General features: G+C 34.2%; 1 protein-coding gene across 1 annotated transcript; it reads right to left on the reverse strand.

Annotated features, from left to right (window-relative positions):
• Positions 1-945: 945 nt before the first annotated feature.
• LOC146157299 (acyl-CoA synthetase short-chain family member 3, mitochondrial-like) lies at positions 946-13650 on the reverse strand. Its single transcript, XM_083386721.1, has 15 exons — positions 13510-13650; positions 13074-13207; positions 12617-12761; positions 12000-12083; positions 11595-11704; positions 11072-11201; positions 9207-9428; positions 8138-8233; positions 7489-7640; positions 6717-6916; positions 5604-5749; positions 4698-4820; positions 3951-4050; positions 3537-3718; positions 946-2718 (listed from the first exon to the last, which is right to left on the reverse strand). Exons 1-15 carry the CDS (start codon positions 13612-13614, stop codon positions 2647-2649), a joined length of 2001 nt encoding a protein of 666 aa, XP_083242847.1. The 5' UTR covers positions 13615-13650; the 3' UTR covers positions 946-2646.
• Between the last annotated feature and the right edge of the window lie 1432 nt (positions 13651-15082).

The following is a 15082-nucleotide window of genomic DNA, read 5'->3' on the forward strand; positions in this document are numbered from 1 at the left end:
GTGTATGGTGCAGGTTTTAAGAAAACACATAGGCAAATTGAGAGACCATACCAGTTTTTTTTTCTGTGAATCTACGCTTTACAATCTGACAACATGCAGAACTAACTGTATAGTGAACGAGCCACTTTTTTGGTGACCTGCAAGTCGAGACATTTGCTGAACATCTCTATAATTATGTAGGCCTACGGCAGTAAAACGACATTAGTCAAATCGAGATATTTTCCCATAAATAGCTTTGTCAAGCCTGCAAAACAGTGACTTACGTGATTCTATGCCATAGATCAGGGGTCGGCAACCTACGGCCCGCCAGATAAAATCACCTGTTTTTCAAACTAGACACAGGGTCATGCTTTAAGGTTTTTCAACTTAATCTATATAATCGTTTCTCTGTATTACGTCTTTTGTAATAAACATTTACTAAAAGGCTATCTATTCTGTGCGTGCGCAATGCGTCACGTCTTGTAAGTTAATAGATTTGCCAATTTGGACCAAACAAACGCAATTTTTTTTTTAGAATAAAATAGGCTTTTATATTCCATTATATAAACATTTAGATCTGACCCTGATTTCAAGTGCTTAAAAGCCACGCGTTTTTATAACAAAACTGTAACTGGAAATTCATTACTGCCCGCCGAGACTTGGTTCGGCCCATGAAAAAGTTTGCTGACCCCTGCCATAGAACATACGCATGGCAAGATATAACATATTGACACATTGTAAGCGTCGCCGTAGACGTTAACCTTGCGTAGAACAGAGCCATGTTGCAATGTTAGAACATTAAAGTAACTATTTAAATTTATTTTAGGGGAAGAAAACTATTTACATTGATTTTAAGAAAACAGTGCGGAAAAAAAGAACCATTCAAATATGTTTCAATGTTAATCTGTCGGATTTTCCGCATGTTTATTTAGTTTACGCAATTAGCCGGCATGTTGTGCAAAAACAAAATTGGCTGTGGGTCGGTTTATTGCGTCCAAAATAGTGTTATGACACCAAAGCGAGAAAATTGAAAAAGGGACAAGCGGCGTATGCTAAGGAAGGGAATTATTTCATACTAAAAAGTGACAAAAAATGATGTTGGAAGTAAAGAAATGCAATTGCAAACAACCACTTCAATTACATTTGAAAATAGTTTGAATGTTTGCGTAGGGTCGGTCATGGTTGTTTCAAGTAAAGACAATAGCGATCTACGGAAATATCTGTAAAGCAATTAAATTGGTGTGCTGAGGTATACCACATGATTAAACTACGACCTGTACATTTCGTAAAGCGGTTACTAACGATCGCTTTGTAGTATAGGGTTAAAATATGACACAAACATGTTGGTAAAACTGTTGTAAGGTGACACTGAGTTTCAGTTACTTGCATATCTAACATAACGCACGCTGTACAGTGTGTAGTATACAACTGTAAAGCGAACTTCCACAAAAAAATAAACGCTGAAAAAAAAAACGATGACACCAGTTGTTTTAAAATGGCGTTAAATGCTGCATGAGTATGTTAATGGTTAAACTGATGTATTATGATTAAACCAGAAAAAAAAATTAGGTTTTGTAGTCATCTAAAATATTTAACAAGTGTTAACACCTAGACACAACATTTATTCGTTTATAAAGGGGCAAAAAGTTTTTATTTGGTCGTTTGTCAGTTTAGTCTCCATGGAGAATGATGAATAGTATCAAATTATATAGTTTTAAGACAAAAAAGTAAATACCAAAAAATTAAGACAAAACATAATATGATAAAGCGAAAGGTCGTGTCAATACTGCAAATAACGGTATTTCGCGCATAAAGGTAAGGTACATTAAATTAGAAAATATATGGCCTAAATAGATGAAATGTTAGAAATGACGTTATTAGTGGCCCCTGTGCAGTAAGAACAATTTAAACATAAAATAAAATGTGCTATATATTACTAAAATTGTACAAAACAATACGGGATTTTGCTGTAAAATCACATTTCGTTTCATTTATAGGGTAAACAAACTTCAACATAAAAAAAATCTTTTTTCATTGTTTGTGCATGTATTTCTATTTTCTTAAAATAACATCAGAATACTTCCTGGAAGGTTTACCAGAATCAGTCGGCCTAATCATGATTTTGTAGTATTATGTGTGCCGTTATTGTTGGTCAGCACGATTCCAAATGGGCTTGATCGCATAATATACACATTATGGGTCATAGGTATGTATGTTTCAGTTCTTAAAAAATATAAAGTTTTGGGGGCACATTTTCAGTACAAGTGAAATAAATTGGCGCATTGAAAAAAAAAGGTTAACCATATGTGATATAACGCATGCAGCGCCAATACATACAAGCTCTTTTTAAGAGCAATTCAGTTCGTTCCCAAGTCTCCTGTTATAACGAAAAGTTGTGGAAAACTTTACACAAAAATAAACCCTTTTTGAAAAAAACAAACACTAAGTTGTCATGTAGAGTGACTAAGAATTGCATACAAAGGATTGCCAATGTTAAACACATAATTGCATACAATTAAAACATTGATTAAAATATAATAAAATTATATAAAAATATTTAACACCTTTCATTGCTTTTTAATTGGCGGGAACACACATTGGATTCCACTTCAAATACAAAAGATCCACTCCGGGGTTCGGTTGTATCAAAGTACATTGCACATTGATTCACTTGTTGTAGGCAGCCATTGCAGTCTCAAGCTCAGTGTAAACAGTTGCGTCTTCAATGGTTGGTGAAATCTACAAAAAGGATTTCGTTTCGCTAATATATCAGTGTTGAAGGTTGTCGGATTTATTTTACATTGTAACAGCGTTTGTTTTCTTTGTATTCTAAGCGCGGCAATAAAACAACACGGAAAATTCAGAAAGGTGGTTACATTTTTATAGTTTATTGCGGTGTTTCTCGTCTTTTTTCGCGGAGACCCAAATACTTAGCGTAAGTATAAAAGCGAAGATTTGACGCCCCAATTTTCTTTAAAAACTGAAAAATTAAAAAAAATAGCAGTTACATTTCAAATTAAATTAACATAAGCCATGTCATCCAATTTCCTCCGTAATTTTCGCAAATGTTTTAAAAATCGTGCTCAGAACTAGTCCTAAAAAATCTATCCATATAAAACTCCTGTAGTCGGCGACCAAATAAATCATCTGACGAGCCCCACTTTTAGTCGTGACCCATGGGATGAGAAACACTAGTTCAATGTAAAGATAACATTGGATTTTTATTCGTTTTTTTTTATTCCTTTCTTGGTGTTGCTAGGGATTCTACCAACTAACACTAATTACACAAATAACTTGTTGCAGAATTAACCAGCTAAAAATATGATCGGTAAAAAATCGAATCGGTTTGATCAGATCGAGGCTCTTCAACTGGGCCCCCGCCAACTTTTGGCAAGTTAAGCTAAGATTTTAGTTCACAAGGGACTCCTTGACCGAAAACATTGCAAATGTACTTAACTTTCATTCAGAAAACATTCCGCGGGTCGTATATTTAGGGTCGATCAACTCACACTGCACTGCAGTCTCGTGAAACGAAATGTTTAAATCTACTACCTTACCTTGTATGGTTTTCCATTGCACAAGGCTTGCAGGCTGTTTCTTGGCGTTTTACCAGACCTAGTTTTGGGCAAGCGACTAACAAAGACTACGTCCTTAAAGGCAGCCACAGGCCCGATTTCCTGTCGGACCAGTTTCACAAGTTCGGAAAGCATTATTTTCGGATCTTTACATTCTGGAATGTCTGCAGAAAAAAAGGTATACCTCTATTTAACGAAAAATATATAAATTCCCAAATAAACGTAAGATACAATAAAATTGAGAAAATTTTCAACCACCTGAATTTTTTTTTTCAGAAAAAAAACATGTGAAACATAAACAGGTCTAGTGATCACAGAAAACAGTATTAACAATAAAAAAATAAGTATTACAAAAATCTCGATGAAACGATTAAAAGGCATACAAAACCCGCTTACTTGGCTTAAGAACTACAAATCCGAAAGCAACGGAGCCTTTTAACGCATCGTCTTTCGCAACGACAGCGCATTCGATCACACAGTCATGTTGGTTGATCACCTTAAGAATGAGCAAAACAGTGTTGTAATGACGCCAAAGTTAATGACTTCAATTAGGTGCACTTAAGTCACTGTTTTCTACGACCTGACTTAGGGTAAGTCTTTAGGGTAAAATGACTTCTTTACTATACTCTTTACTAAGTCATTTGGATCGAACACCAGATTTGGACTTTTACTTAAATGACTTGAGTTGAATTAAATTGCTTTAATTTAATACTATTCGGTAAAATGGAGATGGTTACAACAATATATTAAATGTAAAAAAATGTTAACATACTATCCGTGTCGTTTTTGGTGTGTGTTGCGAAATTGTTAAAAATAAAACAATTTTACCAATTTTCAAAATGTGAGATTTGTTGGATTTATACCAATGGGTTTATAGCAACTATTTCGGACTAGGACTTTCGACAATTTAGGCCTTATTGTGATGAGTTTAGATTGGAACCTATTCCGATGGGTTTAATACTTATTCAGATAGGTTTAGGTTTGATTTCAACGAGATTATCTTATTCTGTCGTGGATATGTTTGGTTTTATTATGTCGCTGTAGTTAATATTATGGAATTCAAGAGAAGATATTGTTGCTTTATAGGTATTAAGTGTTCATTTTAGTTAAGGTAATGAACAAGGTAAAAGCCGATGCACAAACCTCTTCGATGTGACCACACGACAATCTGTGTCCAGCAACGTTGATGACGTCATCAGTGCGTGACATCACAGAAATGTAACCTTCCTCGTCCATGACTCCCGCATCCATGGTGTCGTAGTAACCCTTAAGGTAATTTACAAATTCGTTTTAGTGATGCACATAAACATACTTACTATAGCCATAACTCCACAGGATAATTAAAATGTGGATGTATGGTATAGTAAGACATGCATGGCACAAGAAAAAGTATTTAGCATGACTTTGATTGGTGTTCAGGAGAGGTTGAGTCAGTAATTCTCAAAGGGAGCCACTTGGCTTCCTTAGGAAGAATTTTTTTAATTTTTGGGAGGAAATTTGTTGAAGTAATAACTAATAACTAAAAAACGTAGAATAGTTGTTTTACTGGGGAGAGATTTACAAGTGTTTGGGCTTGTAAGGGAGGAATATAAAAAAAACTTCGAGAACCACTGGGTTAAGTGTACTTTTAGTGAAAAAAGCATATTAAAAGTTTATTTTTGTAAATAATGCAAACACATGTGCTTGGGAAATATACTCTTACTCGATTGACTTTGGCAATCATTTTTAATGCACCACTTCTTAAAAAAAACATGATCTGGCAAAAGTAAGGTTGCAATCATTTAAAATATTATTCTCATATAAAAACAGATACACAGTGTTGTAATGACTTAAGTGCACTTAAGTCACGGTTTTAAAATACCTTGACTTGACTTAAGATAGACTTGTTATAATTATGACTTGACTTGTGATTTATTGAAAATACTTGACTTGGACGTTATTTTGCAAATAAGTAGACTTGGACTTAAGTTATTTTACGAATGACTTGACTGGGACTTAAGTCATTTTGAAAAGACGTTTTTACAACACTGCACAAAAGTGCACATATACCTTGTATTTGACGAAATAGGTATTTTTAAATCTCTCTTTGTCATTCCATAGGGTTTGGAAAGCCCCAGGCGGTAGGGGTAACTTAGCAACAAGGTTACCCAGCTTACCCCGGGGTAATTCATTTCCATCATCATCAACCACTCTCACTGCAAGAAACACAACAACACCAAATGTTTAGTCATCTGTCAGATGGAAATGGTTTATTAAGTGAACACAGGTTTACAAATATATGTCCTAAGAAATTAGGTTTTTTTTAAGTAGGGTATTGAGTGTACTTATTCAAAATTTGTACTATAATAAAGATAAACACAGTTACACAGGTATGCAAAATAACCACGGATGGTAGTATCATTGTATCGTCTTACTTTTTAAGAATTTTTAACTAATAGAATCACTACGACAACATTTTGGAAACAACATAACTAAGGCAGAAAAGAGGGCACTTCTTTCAAGTTAAGAAGTTTAGGCAGTTATAAAATTTGAACAAATTGTATCTGTTTATCATTTTCAAAATATACTAATAATACAGCATAGTTTTACTCAAGTACCAACGTTTCGGCCACCTATTCGGACCATCTTCTTCAGGGCAATATAATTGCAACTAAAGGTGAAAACATATTTATATATATGGTATAATGTTGCCCTGAATATGTGAATAATGGAAATCACCTTGAACCTTGCAAGATAAATGTCGACCTTAATTCCTGATCAGTAACAGCAATTTACTTTGTTTTATTTTAATGTTTCTGACTTCTCTTATACTGTTGCGTTTGTTTTTATTCAGATATACTGACGATGCCTTGATTGGCGAAATATATATATATATCTTTTAAGATCTGTTAATTGTGTCTGACCTGAATTGCTAGCTTTGATAGAGTATTTTGCTGTTTATATATGGTATATATATATATACAATATATATATGTATATATATATACAGGCAAAGAATGAAAGAAAGGCCGATAACCAGACGATAACCGGACAATGCTCTCGATCCTCGTGGTTTAAAACGCGGCTCATGTTTTTTTTTCTTTCATTGAAAAAAAAGTACATGATGCTGCTATATAAAAGACCAAACCAAACACTTAAAACAACTAGAAAAACAACACCTACTATCCCATCCTGGAACAGCCAACCCTGAGCTGCCCTCTGGTGGGTTGAGTCGGTTGCCGAGTCCGACACACGAAGAAGTTATTGCGCTTCCAGTCTCGCTCTGCCACCAGTGGTCGAACACCGGAACTTGGAAGGCTGTTTTGCACCAGTTGAATGTGTCGCTGTCGCAGTGTTCGCCCGCCACAAAGACGTTTTTTAAGCTGGGCAATAAAATGTATTGAGTGGGTAAGAAAGATATTTTGATAGTGTTTGCCATTGGACAAAGAAAACATGAACTTTGCCTTTCTGGATTACCATACATGTTTAGGAAATAAATTTAAAAACATTCTACAGAATATTAATAGTTTTTTTTAAGATGTTAAACTGGATTACTCTAAGTCGTTTTGAATACATTTCAAAAACAAAACAGTAATAAATACAATGGTCGATAAAATACCAAATATTTTAATTGTTTTACTTTGGCTATTTTTTATACACATAACGTAAGGTGCACATTAAATAAATTAAATGGCTAACAAAAAAGTTTTGTTGCAAAATATTTTGATTAATAATTATTCATGTTGCTGCATTGACGGTTTGAGTGAACTTCTTTAACATTAGAAAATACTTTGAAGCAAACAAAACATAATGGTGGATTGGTAGTAAAAATTTTTTTCTTCTGCTGAATCAATTACATGACAGTAGAATACTTCAGGTTCCATCAAAATGGACCAATTCAAACTGTAGGCTGTATTCCTAACCGCCACACTTTTAAAACAAGACTTTAATGCACCATGAAAGGTCGTATTTCTTTCTGTTTTCAGCAGTAGGGTCTTCTCTCTTGATCGACCGGATTGCAGTGGGTGCAGCAAAAAAGCAGGCGACGTTGTGTTCGCTGATTACTCTAAAGAAGGAAGAAGGGTCTGGAGTGCCCACTGGTTTTCCCTGGAAAAAAAGAAGAAGTGTTACGGCTTTGTTAAATAAGTTTTAACAGAAGATTATAGCTTGAAAGTGCTTCTTTGTGATTGTACAGTAGAAACAAGATTAACTGGTGAATTAAAGAGGCCCTTGTAATTGTAAAACACCCCCAAGTGTCACTATTTCTATCAAATAAATTGGCAGCAGATTTAAGACTAAAATCGTGAGTAATAACTTTACACAGACCTAATTGGTTTGAAGTAAGATATGTACTACACGGTCATCTTAAAAGAATACTACTCTATGTGCCATTCAGAGTTAAAAACTTCAAATGAAAATCTATTATTAGACAACTATTAGGCGCAGTTACCGCTTTTTTTTTAATTGAGTTATATTTCAAGATTTAATAGTTTTAAGACGATCCATCAAACAAATTGTTGTACATTACGCAAAATCTGCCATGATAGAGTCTTTTATTTACTAAACCATTAACATGTCAACAAATTGCGTTTTACGGGGTTTACCTCATATATAACAGAAGTGGCACCATAAATGAGTGGAGCGTGTGCTCCGTAGGAATGTCCAACAGCCCAGCCAAGATCAGCCGCGGCCCAGTAAACCTTAAGAAACAGACATTTAGAAATAGATCTAGGCCTGTTAGAAATAAGTATTTATTTAATTGGTGAGCTTGCACTGGTCATTATGCCCTCAGGGTTAATTTTGTTTTGTGTCGCTAACTTGCCATGTCCAAATTCAACAATGAGATATTTTACGTAGGGATATGTCAAAATTATGTCAAGCTTGGCAAACTACTTCAATGGAGTCTGATATTCTCCAAGCAAATTTCACAGGTCGCTAATATTGTTATAATTAACAGATACACAATGACAATCAAAACAGCTTTACTAGCTATCCTAATTGTACTTTAATATCACATAATTATCATGCATGTTATCAACCTTGATGAAGGTGACCCTATAATGTAAGACGTTGCAGTAAAAATACAATAGAAGAGCTGTTTTGTTTAATATTAAGCCTGGCAGCAACCGATGTTTTCTTACACAATATAAGTAACACTTGTCCTGATTTCAAATAAATTGTTCTGATAAAATTTTTAAACTTAAAAAAATAACTTAAAGAACTTATCTTACAAACAAGGTACATTCCCTTAGCAATTCAAGGGCGTTTTTTGTTTAATATTAATCACTAACATAATGTGACATATCTTAGATAACATCAATTGTGCTGCTGCATCTTATGACCAAAATAAAGCATTTAGCATAGTGTAACTGTCTTACAGAGCCTTTAGGCTAAAATATTTCATTAAAATAGGCAAAACATATCATTAAACTAAAAAAAAGTTACATATAATGAAAAAAATAGGTTGAGGGTTACATGGCTTTTGCAAATACTTGGTAACTAAGGAAAGCTTTCACTTATGCTGAACTAAAACTGTGCTATCTACAGGAATAAATTTTGCGCACTAATTACGTGGGTAACTTTGCCAATTTCGAGAGGGCATTATAATGTCTGTCAGAAATTCAGAGCATCTAAAACGCTCTGCTCACCCACGTGCGGCACCTATGTACATACCTCTCCAGGGTCAACATCATAAATGGCCTTCATACTCCAGTGTAGTCGCACCGAATGACCCCCTGTGGGCCTGACCACGGCCTTGGGTGTACCGGTGGTGCCGGAAGTGTACAACAGATACAAGGGGTGGTTGGCCTCGACCGGAACACAGTCGTGGGGTCGCTGTCGACCCAGGGCGTCATTCCAATCCATGTCAACATCTTTGCGCAAATTGGCTTTTTCCTATCAAATACAAAACAATGCAGAAATTATTGCGACTGTGGTAATGTACTACTTTACTAGAACAGCAGAAATCTTTAAAAAAAAAAAAATGTGACTATAGGCTATTTGAGTGTTTCTTAACCTTTTTTACTTGGGGCGCACTTAGAGACATATGCAAATAGGGCGGCCCACGTTGCGAGCGAAGCGAGCGCGAATTTTTTTAGGTGTACCGGTATTTCTCTTAAATTGCTGGCATTTTTTTTATTATATAGGTTTTATATAGTTTGCATATCTTTAAAGGGACAGCCTTTGAGACTAAAAACCTTATTTTGTTCATTTTGGACTTATTTCATGTTTAGGTCTTATTTTGACATTTTAGATCTTATTCTGTCGTGGTTATTACTTCGAGTATGGTGTTATTATGTCGGTGGTCTCAATAGGTCTACTATGGTAGCCTATTTATAGATTAATTACTGATTTAGATAGTGTTGCTTTGTAGGTCTTATTGCGTTTTCTACTTAAATGGCTTGTGGAATCAATGAGCTAAGCTTAATAGGAAAGTAAAAAATATATGTTTTATATAATAGTATAATAGGACCTACATTATTTATTCCTTCTGCGCCGCGGCGCACCGGTTAAGAAACGCTGGGCCATTTGCTTTAAAACGAATATTTTAATTTAGACATAGAGGGGAACGTCAAGCATTGAGCACAGATAAAAAAAATGTACATTGCTTGATATATTGGCCTTTATCAAGTTGTGGGTCGAGTTGACTAAAAAATTAAGGTTAAATACGTAAAAATTTCCCACAAAAAACTTACAATGTTTTTTGGCTTGTGAGGCTTTAAGTTACTGATGTGGTATACTTTGGTACAATGGCCATATTGCAAAGAAGGCTTAAATTGGGAGAAATACACAACATGGCATTAACTAAATTAGGCTGACTAACGTGAATTGGTATGTTTCAGAGTTTAGACAATGGCATGTATTTCGTTCATATTTTAAAGTCGGAATACATTCGAAACCAGCGCAATATATCTATATATATTAGGGCTAAGTTTGTTAAACTTTTGTTGGAGAGAGTGCCACAGTGCAGAGGACTTTTTAATCTGTAAATATGGCCAAATAATTCGTGGGAGATACGAAAAAGACAGAAAAGATTCGCGTGAAGCGCAAAATATCATTTTAGTCTTTAAAACAGGCTTAAAATAGAGTTTGGATCCGTCCCTAGAAATAGTGTTAACGATACAACCAAACATGTAGAAAGTCCCCCTTGTTTTCGCTTGGCTTATGTATTTTAAGAAAACTAAGCCGCAGACCGGATTAAATTGCCTGGCGGGCCGGATCCGGCCCGCGGGCGGTATGTTGCCCAGGTCTGATTTAGAGTGTTCGGCAAATACTAAAGAAGCCCTCAGCTCATAGGATTAAAATATAAGTATATCTTACATTAAAACAAACTGATTATTTAATTTTAAAGTTTTGCACTCAAATTGACATAAGTTACATGTAAAAAAAGTCAATGGTAATAAACACTTGTCTTTTTTACAAAGGCTTTTATGGTGAAATTTACAGAAAAGTCACTTTTTGTATTTTTTATAAAAGATTTAAGTACAATCCAAAAAAAGTATAGATATATTATTATTAGGGAATACAATATAGCTTACCATATTAGGTCTTTGAAAGACCACGGTTTTTGCAGGTTTGTAAGTTGCCAAGCCTATTGCCTCTTCCAATATTGGCTTGTAGTTTATGACACGGGAAGGTTCAATACCACAATTTGTCGAAAGAATTACCCTACAAAGCAAAATATCGGAATTAATATTGAGGTTTTAATTTTATTGATGTTCGAAAATCTAAAATCTTCGAAGTTATTCTTGTAAACAAGAGTCTTAAGTTTTAACAAAATCGATTATTTATAGTTGGTGCATTTTATTGCCAGTTATCACAACACTGGAACCTGCAGCAGAGCGACGCATAAATAATATTTTTTGGAGTTTGCTCAGGAAAACATTTTTTCAACTTAAAGCTAAAAATTATCAAGTTAAAAAAGACACTCAAAGCATATAAATAAAACAACCCAAAATGTATGTATATATGTAGCTCCTTTGGTTTTTCATGAGCATTTATGTTTACATTTTGATAACCCTGGTAACAATTTCATTTTTTTTTGTTATACTCGTTTCTCACTTGGGTTTGCAGTTGTCAATTCGCACAGACAACTCCTTTGCAGCAAAGCCACCAAAAATAACCACATGAATTGCACCTAGTCTCACAGCAGCAAGCATCGATATTACAGCCTGAAAATATACAACCAAAAGATTGGGTGTTGTACAAAACTGCATTTAGTGCTTTTTAATATTATCAGTATCCATAACAAACAAACCATACAACTGTAAAGATTTTAATCATAACAAAGTGTAATACAACGCAGCTACTACAAGTTAAAAAAGGTTAGTTCCACCAAATATTTACTGGATAATAGTACTTCACAGATTTAAGTTACAAATCATGTTAACTAGTTATATTTGCATACCAGAAAAAAATCATGCCTACTTACAACTGTATACAAATTCATGTGAAAAAGTGACTTGCCTGTGGAATCATAGGCATGTAAACCATGACGCGGTCTCCTTTCGTAACGCCTAGCTCTGATAAGGCACCAGCCATGTAAGACACCTAAAAAAATGTATAAACTTTTTGTTTTAACGGTCTCAAAGATTAACTAATTAGTCCAGATGGAGAGTTTAAAACAGTGGTCGGCAACGTCCGCAAGGATTTCGTTACCGGTCCGTATCAGGGTTGCCACTTGAAATTTTGATTAAGTCCAAACTGTCTGCAGGAAAAAGAAGTACAAAAACAATTAAATATATTTTATATTTAAAACACATTACCTTTCGTTTAAAAATACTGCCACCCTCAGGTTGTATTAAGTTCAATAATTCCTAGATGGGAACATATCGTTGCGGCCAAACAAACTTAAAGTTCACATTGCAAAAAGATGTAAAACATTTATTTTATGAACATTTATTTGTATTCAAGGCTGGTCCGCGACAAAAATTCAGTTTTAAACTGGTCCGAAGTGCAAAAAAGGTTGCCAACCACTGGTTTAAAACACTGTGTATGTATTACAAATATTTTTTTGCGGATTTTGGTCTAGTCCTATAGCATTACAAATATTTGTTAAAATATAGCTGCAATGACATCTATACCTGCTCTGTCAGTTCTTTGTATGTGATCTTTGTGATTGAGTTGGTGACAGGGCTGTCGTGTATGATGGCCACCTGGTCCCCTCTACCATTTTCAACATGACGATCAAGGCAATTATAACAATGACTCAATTCTCCACCTGGAAACCTAAAAATAAAAAAATAAAAATTTTATAAAATTACAAAAAATTTAGATAATCAGTATGTAAATTTATAAACTATACATCATGTTACTATTGGAAACTTAGAAATTATTGTTTATTATCTTTAGTAAATTGAATCACACAATTACAATTTAGTATATAATATGAATTTTTACACTTGTAGCAATATTTAATCAATAGTCAATTTACAGTTGTGCATTTTGGCTACATAGGTGTAATGAATGAAAACCAATAACTAAATTAGGCCTACAAAGATTAATTGCTTTTGAGATATGGTAGATGCAGGACAAATGTACCATTTAGTATAAGGCAGATTACTTGTGTCCAGCACTCTGTTCCACTTTTTATTCCACACTAATTGTTCAGCCGCTTCACCCCAATATGATTCAGGGTCGTTAATGCTGCGTGGGTGATGAACTTCATATGCAAGCTAAAAAATATTGCTATAATTTTATATATTAGCTACATATATACATTTTTGGCAAAAAAAATGGTTATTTTTAGCATTAAATATTGTATTTGACTCACCCATTAAGCTTCTTAGGCATTTTAGTCCACAGCATGAATATAAATATTTTATCAATATTTTTATAAGGTATTACAACTTTTCATCAATTTTAGCTCATTAGCAACCTAATTTCCAGAGATATTACACTATAAAAAACTCATCGTACCAGCACCGTCCACAGTCATTATCCTCAGTTTTGACTTTAAGTAACAACAATAACTTACTTGGCTTGTCAAATGTAACGACGAGATTGGCTGAAATTGCTTGTGCTTTACATTGTTTAATATTGCTAAACATTTTTTTGCTGTTCCAAGATTGAATAATTTCATTTCCGAATGGCTGCAGCTAAATTTAAGAGAGACTGATTAACGCTGTAAAACAAGCAAGGTGGTCAACTCTGGTGTATTTATATAAATCTATCCACTTTTATAATAGCTTATACTAACTACTAACTAAATCTAATGTGATAAGGCTATAAGATATGAATGTTTGTCAAAACGAACAGTTTTCTATTCAGTACCGGTATAACTAATTCTCAACAGACATATTTTAAAAAATCCGTTTTAGTAATAAAATAATGCCTGTCTGCAATGTACTATTAGTAGTACCCCAAACAAAACAAAAACTATGTGACATCGCTAATACTGGCAGACTGCATAATGCGTCAACACGTTTTTGACGAACGCTCTGACGTTTCACGTTTTTAGGTTGTTTACATTAAAACCAAAGGAAGCAAAGAAAAGTTCTTTGAAGCCTATATGCTTTTTTATATCTAAGCCAAGTAATGTAATGTCATCAAGCTGATTTCCAAAATTTAGTTAAACTTGCTGAAATTACTTCATTTATGCTTTACCAAAAGTTTTATTAGTTTACGTTTCTTAACGGCTGCAATCGTAGTTTTGCATTCTCAGCAAAATTCTGACACAGCGTGAATGATCAGCCAAGCATGACTTGGTTTATAACAGCTGATTGGTGTTCTTTTTTTTTTAATTTCCAAATTTCAACTATAGGAATAAAACTACATTTCTATTGCCTCGTCTAGTTAAATTGTATAATTTGCCGAATCTCTATGAACTCATTCTGCATATATTTTTCTAGACGCATGTCGTGAACCCAACGTAAAACAACTGACGCGTCTAGCGATAACGTAAAAGTTTTTTAATAAAGCTTTTAATTGCGGAAAGCAAAACGTGTCTTGTGTTAACCAACCCTTAGTCATGTTTTGATCAATGATTACGGCTTACGCATCATCAAGATGCAAGCAAGGCAGATAACTAGCCTGCAGCGAGGTTCGAACTTTTTTACAACATTCAGCCATACCGATCGGCTGATTCAGTTAAATCAGGGGTTCTTAAACTGGGGTCCATGGACCCCTTGGTGGTTCGTAAATTAGTTTTTTACTATGAAGGCCTAATTGAAATATTAGGCCTAGTGCATATGTAAAAATTATTCATTTTTAGAAAAGAAAAGCAGTTTAATGAAAAACAAAACGGTTTTGCACTGACTGTATTTAGATTCCATTTTACTTTCAAAATTTTTAAGATTGAAATGAACAGATTTATAAAGTGCATTTGTATTGTTATGTCAATTTATGACGTCATCTTTAGAAAATGTTTGACTATCGGGGTCCACGCGACGTCAACAATTTTTTAGGGGTCTGCGATAAAAAGTTGAAGAATCCCTGAGTTAAACTATTGAAGGCTCCCGGTGACTTTCCGTAAAAATATGTTGAGCTCTTGGCTTATTCATAAAAATTAACAAAAAAACAGCTTCTTTTTATAAAAAAATGACAAAAAA

Source organism: Ascidiella aspersa, chromosome 4 (assembly GCF_963924565.1).
Source record: "Ascidiella aspersa chromosome 4, kaAscAspe10.2, whole genome shotgun sequence".
In the NCBI taxonomy this organism is placed as follows: Eukaryota; Metazoa; Chordata; class Ascidiacea; order Phlebobranchia; family Ascidiidae; genus Ascidiella; species Ascidiella aspersa.